The following is a 10,169-nucleotide window of genomic DNA, read 5'->3' as shown; positions in this document are numbered from 1 at the left end:
ACCTTGCTGTTGTTCAGCTGTTGTGGTCTTCAAAGATTTTTTCCCCCCAATCTTTATTCCTGGCCATGAAAAATTTCAAAGGGTCCCAACATAACCGAACATGAATTCACACCAGAATTGCTCACTTGAGCTTTCAGCTCAGATGAGCTAAAAATGAACTGTCATTATTAACTTATTTGACACCGAGGGGTACATTATCATGGGTATTGGACTTTGCATAACAATAGATGATGTCACAGAAATGTTTTAATAATGAAAGTCCTTTTGTATTGTACAAACTGTTTATTTATATACAAGAACATAAAGTAATTGTTTATAATGTCATTTCTAAAAAATAATCATAAAGTATTGTCAAGTCACCATACAATTTAAGGAGGAATAACACACCCGAGAAATCTGATAAGGATGGAACGGGATATATGTACAATATTTTGAAATTGAAAACTTTCAAATTTACCTTATGTAGTTAAAAAATGCAGTTTTTAAATTCAGTAGAAAGAAATCTGAAGAAAAAAAAATTAATACCCCTGCTAAGACTCAAACCACCATAGATCAGAAGTTAACACAATACATCTGAACTATCAGCAAGAGAATAAATAAAGAAAAGTATACTTGTACGTATTGATTGTTGATATTTAGAGAAGTCGGCCATTTTGATGCATTATTCCTCCTTAACCTCAAACTAATTGTAACAGAATATAATCTAGTTACCGGTATACGCAATTCATTAACGAATCATTTTACACCGTATCGCACCATTTCTCTGCTACTCAGAGTTAACAAAGTGCACTGCCACGACACATGATACGCCCGTCAGATGATTATCTAGATGTATCAAAAACAAATGTGAGTGCATGAGACAAAATCATGTCAACCTTGGTAAAAATTTATTTGTAGTATTTAAGTCATGTGCTAAAATACAAAGAAAGCTATAAGACAGACAGTCAGACGGACATGAGCACCATACCATAATATATCCAGTCCTGAATGAGTGTATAGTCTGGCCTATCATGCACTCCATCATAAATCTATCTATACTTCGGGTCAGTCTTAAAGTTTGTAAATTTCTGGGCATTAAAAGTTCATGATTATTTCTATTATATCAATGCCTCGGAAGTTATTTACCAATTTTCTCTGTTAATATAAACATACTCTTCATTTTATAATTTATATGCATATATGATACATTTGTGAAGTGGCAGTGCTTTTTATCATTTCCTTTAATTTACAACTCAACATTTTATAAATAAATGACTTTGATACTCTTACATTGTTGATACATAGTGGATTTTAACACCATAACCCTTTCAGCAGATCAATACAATATCTTTCATACCCATCTTACAATCCTGCATCTTTACAGAGTTGTGCCCCTTTCACTAATAATTCGCAATGGTGAGCAAATGATATATATATGTTTTTCATTGTAATTAATAAAATGTGAACTAAATCAAAATACATTACATGAATAAATTCTTTTGCTATTAGTTTGAGGTTACATTTCATAAAATTGACAGTATGCTGAAGTTCACTGAAACATGCCATATATATATTGATCCTGCCTCTTTTAAAGTCATTTTTTGTTTTTTTTAAAACAATATTTCCCCCCAGAATTATACAAACTGCCCATATTTAATGTTGCTTCTATCAATTTTGCACCAAATTCCATAAAATTATTTGAATCTTGTTTCATGTTACCAATAAATGGCCATGTTTCTATAGTTGCCTTCAACAAATAAAATGTTACAAATCAATAAAATTTCAAAATTATATATACACTGTAAATGAGTGTTACCTCAAAGCTGAAAATTTAGAAGCGATTATAATTCCATTGTCTATGTACAGAATATACTGACCAGGCAGAAGAATCAGAGACAGACATGGTATATCATAATACTAAGAGTGTTGAGCTGTACGTAAAGTCACACATTGTATGCTTTACTTAGTTTAGCAGGATTCATAGTTTAGTGTTTTTACTGCTGATAGATAGCTAATTCAGTTTGTACTATAATGTGAAATACTCTAGTTTTTCACAGTCATACTTGAAAGAAACAATTATTCATGATTACACCTAGCAGGGCACCATTTCAAATTTTGATACATTTCAAATAATTTGCTAAAGTAAGTATGCATACATAATACAATTCACGATTGCAGTTTAACCCTCTTACTACACACAAGGAAACTTCAATCACATTTGTACACTCTGCTTTTCTTCAATATGTAATGTTAAAACAAAATTATTAACTAAAAATATTAATTTCAGTTTCTGATCATACTCTAACCTGCTAACTGTTGTAAATCTATTTTGTGCCACTGAAACACAGATATCTTATAGAAACCTTACAGACAAAACTTTTCTTTTACAAATGTGTAAGACATACAATACTTAAAATTCTTACACACAAATTCTTGTATGCATCAGAAGTTTTCCTCCACAGATAAATGTCTCTCACCAACCATGCTAATACAGAATTGTTTTTTTTTTTGCATTAATACAAAATTCTTTCACAATCGAATGAAGCAGTGAGGAAATACAATTACAGTACAAATGTCATAAAAAAATTAAAACAGTAGTTTATATTATTATGCGTGTATTTACAAACTTAATTCAAAATAGTACAAGCATAAACCTAGGGCCGGTCGTTTACGATATGAAAGTACAAACTGAAATCTGTTTATGACACATATTGTACATTGTATATCAGATGACAAGAAGCCCTCAGTAAAGCATGCACCGACTTTCCAGAATTTTTCAAATGTTAATTAAAATTTTTGGAAGAATTTAAAAATGAAGAATCAAGTATTTTTTTTTACAACTTATGTTTACGTTGCATATTGTTTATCAGTTACCGCCAACTAACGGCACTCTGTACGACCTCTCTCATCGACTGACATGTCATTAACAACAAATTATTCAAATTACATAAATCCTGACCTAGGGAACTACCTGTACACATATATAATTGCTGGTAACATTCTGTAAGAAATGGGTCACAATGTCTAGCAACAGATAAACTTCAATAAATACATGACAACAAAAATTCTGTGTCACATGTATCACATTCTGCTGAAATTCCACATAGCATACACAAATGGAACTAAACTTCCGTCCGTCCTATCAATTAACTAATAGACTATTTGTACACATTAATTACAGCCAAAGATCAAGAATAAACATAACATTATTGCTTAAATATGGGTACAAACAGATCTCTGGATCAGTGGTACATTAATTCACATTGCTTTGGCATTCACAGTCACCCATGGAATAGAGTATGGATCGGTCTATGAAATGTCGTCGGGATTCAGGCGAGGTATTTTGGATGATGAGCTACATTCTGAGGAATCTAAGCTAGCACGACTAAAGTCTCTCTTTTTATTCTGATTCTACAAAGAATGGTAAAGATACAACCCTGATTAGAGAATTCTACAAGCATACAAAACACTGTCTTCAAGAAAGAATTCTACAGTGTATAAGGTACACAAAATGTAATATTGTTCAACATTGACAGAAACCAGTAATTGTTTATGTTTCATCATTTACAAAAATAAATTGAAATCGAGTATACATAAAAATATTGAGCAGTGTATAGCAATTTTTGATTTTAATACAAAATGTAAAATATATATGACAAGGCCAAAAAAAAAATTTACTTTTAGTTTCTCATACACATTTTAGATTATAGAATTACCAACTGAATATCGTTTTTTCCATATATATATATCTCAAATAATCAGCTTTTATCAAATTGTTGGCTGTACATGTATATTGTTAGTGTCCTGCTTGAGATTTGTTCACTCATATAATGGAGACGTCACCACTGCCGGTGAAGGGCTCCAAAATTTAGGCCTATGCTTGGTGTTTACGGCCTTTGAGCAGGGAGGGATCTTTATTGTGCCACACCTGTTGTGACACGGGTGGTCTCATCTGAAGGACCCCCCTTTACATGTAGTCACCTCTTACAAATAGCAAGTGGTACTGAGGACCTATTCTCTCCTTGTTTGTGTATAGATACAGTGAATTACCTTTGGTATCGGGGTAGAATAAAGTCAAAAAATAAAATCCAATATTCAAACTTTTATCTATAGCGCTTTCGCCCTGCGGGCTCGTCAGTAGATTTTTAAACAATGTAAACAAGTTCCATTATGATGTCATCCTCGTGACGTTATGTCAGCAACGTTAAACATAATACAGTCATGATTGTGACGTCAGAACATTATACAATGTTAATGTTAGGCACTTTTAAAAATACAGACATATTTAAAACAGTTCAGTCTATAAGTTTTAAGCACCTCTGAATTCCTGTACATTAAAGGAGACATTCTATGTAAAATGTACATGTTAAATAACATGAAGTAAAAATATTAACAGTTTAGTTTCGGCTTAAACAGTTTTATGAAATAGTTTTCCTTGGCTCTGCGTAATTGTTCATTTTCCTCTTTTACTTTGTAAAATGGGAAAATATAAAAACTGCCTTCCCCGCATGAATCAAAATGTCCGCTACACGGTGTGTTTCTTATTGTAGGATCTCTGATCTGTTGTTTATGTACACGAACACGGTCAGCCAATTTGGACGAGCCCGCAGGGCAAAAGCGCTATAGATAAAAGTTTGAGTATTGGATTTTATTTTTTGACTTTATATATATATATATATATATATACACACACACTCTTTATATCAGATACAATTACCTTTTTATCTCATTGTGAGTGTATATATACAATTACTTTTTTATCTCATTGTTAGTGTATATATATACAATTACCTTTTTATCCCATTGCTGATGTAGATATCGTAACAGGATGTTGGTCTTCTCTGTTGTAATGACTAAAGTAAAAATAAATCAATCAGTTCACTTTATTATGTTACAGATGGAAGGCAATGGTAGTCACAGGTAAACAACTTGTGTCTTCTCCCCCCCACCCCCCCTCATGAATAGATAAAATCTCCGTCCCCTCCCCTCATGACTGCATTGATACAATTTCTGTCCCCTCCTCCACCATGCATAGATACAATCTTTGTCCCTCTCTCATGTATATATACAATCTCTGCCCCCCCCCCCATGTATAGATTATAGATACAATCTGTGCTCTCCCCCCCCCCCCCCCCCCCCCCCCCTGTATAGATACAATCTCTGTCCCCCCTGTATAGATACAATATCTCCCCCCTGTATAGATACAATCTCTCCCCCATGTATAGATACAATCTCTGTCCCCCCTGTATAGATACAATCTCTCCCCCATGTATAGATACAATATCTCCCCCCTGTATAGATACAATCTCTCCCCCATGTATAGATACAATCTCTGTCCCCTCCCCCATGTATAGATACAATCTCTGTCCCCCCTGTATAGATACAATCTCTCCCCCATGTATAGATACAATATCTCCCCCTGTATAGATACAATCTCTCCCCCATGTATAGACTGCAATCTCTGTCCCCTCCACCCTGTATAGATGTATACATGTAATCAACACAGCCACTCTAGCCCCAGGTTTTCATCGTTATTCTGGTAGGGTCATAGGGGAAATAATTATCTGCTTGATTGATAGTGTGCACATGCTACCACCACTTCAAGATATCGATAGTGAAAAACATTGGAATGTGTTTTATGGTACTCAAATTTCACTTCTTGAAATTGAAAGTTCAAGAGATCATGAGTAAAGAAGATGGATGAACTTGGCAAACAATATAAGCCTATTCATGATTGGGCACTGGTTGCAAATCGGGAGTTTAAAATCCGCATTGATGGTACCCGTATTTACAATAAATACAGTATCGTACTTAAACGCTGTCCAAAGTATTAATAATTATTAAAAAACAAATAATTATGTAGATCATACTTCAAAGAAGGTATATTTAATCAAAATCATCATCAGAATTTGTTTCACAGGCAGCATCGTGTATATCAGACATTAAGCGGTTTTTAAAACACACATAATTACACTGATGCCTGGAGTACCTAAGGTACCAAATGACACTGCATATATGTTTGCAACATCCAACAGTATGTACTCCGCAATTCCAATCACATATTAACTGAATCCGATGTGACAGGACAAAAACAATATGCCCCCCGATCTTCCATTTCGGGGGCATAAAAATAGGTAGGGAAAATTGGTATTCGAACCACAGATATGCAATCTGGGCCTGTCCAAAACTTCAATGAGACTGCCACTATACCACCTCGGATTTCCATCCCATGACGAATTACCGAATTTCAAGTTATCTAAAGTCACCCGATGTGGACATAGAAATTTTCTTGATAATACGACAAAAGTTATACACAAGAAGTATTAAGTTTTTTTTTTATAGAGTGGGTCAAGTCTCAATACTATTATTTACAAAACATTTTACACCTGAACATGTACAGTGTACCAACATATTTTACTCAATTCACAATGGAGACTTGGCCCACTCCATTTGAAAATCTGCTTGGAAGAATCAAATTTACTGTTATTTTGTGCGTTTTTTGCGTATACTGTATGTGATTTTAAATAGGATTTTCTCAATGTTTCTTTGAAATGGGCACATCGAAAAAGCATTTTTGGAAACTATGGATTGATTGTTTTAACTAGCATGCAAATTTTACTTTTTCTGGAAAGTTTCAATTTTAACTTTGATATTTGTCCTTCTGTGGGTTCTCGGCTTGATAAAGTCACCCATCTTCTTTGCTTAGGGAAAAAATTGTGACCATGATTTTACTTTGAGAAATAAAAATTTTTGAGAGATCGAAGTCTGAGCTGTCTTGAGTTCCCTGTTTCTTTAAAATTCTGTATTGGGAACAGGTTTTGTTCCTGAGTTGGGTCACTCGAGTGTCTGTGAATTGAGGTAGCAGGTACCCAAAGTGACACAGTATCATAAGATGGAAAATTGAGAATATCTATAATAATTATTTAGTAAAACAACACAAAGACTATAAAAAAATATTGTGAATTGTGATAAATTATCCCTGGATTTAATATTGCAATTAGGGCTGAAATGATACGCCCCCTTCATGATACGATACATATTGCAATACTTATGCCATGATTCAATATTTTCAATACAATACAATTTACAGAAGAATCCAATAATAACATCGAAGAAAAAATTAATTACCAAGAATCAAAATCTTAATTTTGAAAGCAAAATGTTTCCAAACTGCCAAACAGTAAGACACTTGTTGGCTCTGTAGTTTAAACTAATAAAGTTCATTATCATTTTTATCAACCTCAAGGCAAACAACATTCTGAACTTTATTCAACGCCAATTTGTCCCTCATGCAGGTAAAAATAATAAGTACAGGCCGAGCCTGATGTATTTTACTGAACCCGTTTGTATTAAGCATATCGAACCGAAAATCGAGGCCATAAATCGAACATTGAATCGAGCGTTTATATTGAACAGTATCGTTTTGTTTCAGCCCTAATTGCAATATGCCAATATATCACCAATATTGCACACCCTTAAGAGTTATGTTTTTATTTTTTTTTTTATTTTTTTTATAAAAGTATGTCAAACTCCAAGGTCAAGGACATGAGGTCATAAATTTGGTACCAAAGAGAGGTCTTGTGAAAAGGAATACACATGTAAAATATAAAAACCCTATAACCATCCATTCAAAAGTTATGGCCAAGGTTAAAGTTTTTGAGAAGAAACATACAGACAGAAAACTATACAGGTATGCCTTTCCATCTCCGATTAAGGAGGCATAAAATTTTTAGTAGAAAGTAACCTGATAAAAACTAAAACACCTACTAGACTCAAACCCACAATCCACAGATTGACAAACCATTCACTAACCCGCAATCCACAAACTGACAGTCCAAAATATCACTTCCATCCAAAATATCAACACTTTCCCCTGTAGGTCAACAAGCATTAATCAAGTAGTGAATAGCAAAACATGTCCCTTCCTGACCCCAAGTTAAATTGTCTGCATAATATTCTGTGTGAGCAATCATACGTCAACAGCTTAGGCAGCAGAGTAACCAAATCCCATAGAATAAAAGCCATATACAGTGAAACTTCTATAAACAGGCCGGCTTTTGGACTGATAAAAACGGCCGGTTTACCGAGAATTTAGCATTTAGAGACATTTTATCTCAATATTCACAAAGTAGGTACTGTTCACTTTGTTCTGGTGATCTATGATAAATTATCGGTAGAGATCAAATTAGTCTGTTTGTACCTGCAGGTAATTATAAATTCTCGCTGAAATCATTTAATTTTAAACTGAATATCTATAACAGGATACTTAAAGAAAACACAGAAGCCTATTATTTGAATTCCTCTTACCTATAAACACTCTGTTTACATTCATCGCTTACATCATTAACAAATTTGTTTTGACGTTTTTAAAAAGTACAGTAGTAAATATGAAATTTAATTTGAATATTTCGTAGGAATTTTAAGTCTATGGAAACCAAGAAAATTTATTTATTATTTAATAATTATCATTAACGGTCATAGGTTTGTTCTTTATCAACTACCCCTTATATCCATGCGATAGTTTGGTGCAACAATATGGTGTTTGATACTCATTCATTCAATATGTTCCTAACTGTTTTTTACACTTTATACTGAATTTGGAAGGGTCACTTGGATTAGCCACTTGTCACTTAATACCCATGATAGCACAGGTAAACAATAGAAATTAAGGAGGCCACTTGTGTTTTTCACACCACCAGTAGATAATTTCCCACCTGGCCTGTTGGTTGGTCAATTTGCACACCTGGCTGATTTTGATCACCCTCTGACCAAAATTTTCTAGTCTTCAAAATGTTATAAGGGTAAATTACACATGTTTGTTAACAAATGTACTTTAAAAAGTGGTCGATGTCCGGTTTTCAGGAGTGGCCCGTTTTTGTAAGACTATGTTTGCAAGGAAATGTTAAGATTTCTGCCAGGACTTTGAAAATCGGCCGATATTCAGGGAGAACCGGTTTTCTGAGGGGCCGGTTTGGAGAAGTTTCACTGTACCTGTATGACAGACTCAAATTCTACATATTCTTTGTCCAAGGGCCATAACCCAGCAAAAAAATCAATGGACCAGAACAAAATTGGAACTTGATCTGTAAAATGTCATGGTAAAGTAATATACCAAAATTGAAATGAATATCTGCAAGCAGGACGAAAATAAAAGCAGAAAACTGATTTGCTGGACTGACAGATAGATGGACAGAGTGCAAACCGAAAGTCCCCTCGAGGTGCAGGGGACTGATTACCAATCCTTAACCAGGGGCAGTAACCTTCATTCACCACTGATAACTCACCTTGTTCTGAAGGATGGTCTACTGTAGGTATATACACTGCTGGTTTTCTCATCTACATAAAAAGTAAAGCTGAATCAATAAATCATAAATCTCATGTAAAAAGATATGCTAAACCAATATTAAATCATAATTATTATATACACTGCTGGTATTCTCATGTAACAAGAGTTATCAGAAGACAATATAGCTTGCTGGGAAGCATGACTCTACCTTGCCTATCCCTTTAGTCCAAAAGGTTAAAGTTTTTGAAAAGTAGGTCAAAGTCCACAGTAAAGGTCACAAGGTCAAAAGCCTTGATACCAATACAAAGGTCTCTTCATGAGACATCGTTATGTGAAATATCAAAACCCTACCCACCTTGGTTCAAATAATATAGACCAGGTTAAAGTTTTTTTAAAAGTAGACCAAAGTCCAAGCTCAAGGCCACAGGGTCAAAAGTCATGGTGCCAAAACAATGGTTTCTTCATGAGGCATCTATATGTGAAATATCTAAACCCTATCCTCTTTAGTTCAAAAGATATAGCCCAGGTTAAAGTTTTTAAAAAGTAGGTCAAAGTCCACAATAAAGGTAACAAGGTCAAAAGTCTTGGTACCAAAACTGGTCTCTTCATGAGGCACCTATGTGTGAAATATCAAAACCCTATCCCCCTTGTTTCAAAAGATATAGCCCAGGTCAATGATTTTTCCTTAAAGTGTGATGCTGACGCTAACACCGGGGTCATGACAATAGCTTTCCATACAGTTGTCCCGGCGAGCTAAAAAGTTAAGCCGAATCAATTATGTACACTGCTGGTTTACTCATCTATGTAAAAATTAAAGCTGAATCAATAAATCAGAATATCAAACTCTATTCCTTACTTCCGACACATACATAGAGAATGTAAATCAGACTGGGTGAAAATTTGT

The 10,169-nt window shown here is 34.2% G+C and overlaps 1 protein-coding gene across 1 annotated transcript in view; it reads right to left on the bottom strand.

Annotated features, from left to right (window-relative positions):
* Positions 1-228: 228 nt before the first annotated feature.
* LOC125650248 (DET1- and DDB1-associated protein 1-like) overlaps positions 229-10,169 on the bottom strand; it is a 16,788-nt gene continuing 6,847 nt past the window's right edge. The window contains exons 3-5 of the mRNA XM_048878370.2: positions 9,264-9,315; positions 4,771-4,832; positions 229-3,390 (exon numbers count right to left, since the gene is read on the bottom strand). Of these exons, the coding sequence (XP_048734327.1) occupies positions 3,289-3,390; positions 4,771-4,832; positions 9,264-9,315 (216 nt within the window). The 3' untranslated portion in view covers positions 229-3,288. The remainder of the gene's footprint in view (positions 3,391-4,770; positions 4,833-9,263; positions 9,316-10,169) is intronic.

The sequence above is a fragment of the Ostrea edulis genome, chromosome 5 (assembly GCF_947568905.1).
Source record: "Ostrea edulis chromosome 5, xbOstEdul1.1, whole genome shotgun sequence".
NCBI classification, from domain to species: domain Eukaryota; kingdom Metazoa; phylum Mollusca; class Bivalvia; order Ostreida; family Ostreidae; genus Ostrea; species Ostrea edulis.
The sequence above is the reverse complement of the archived record's forward strand: the minus strand, read 5'-3'. Positions and strand labels throughout refer to the sequence as shown.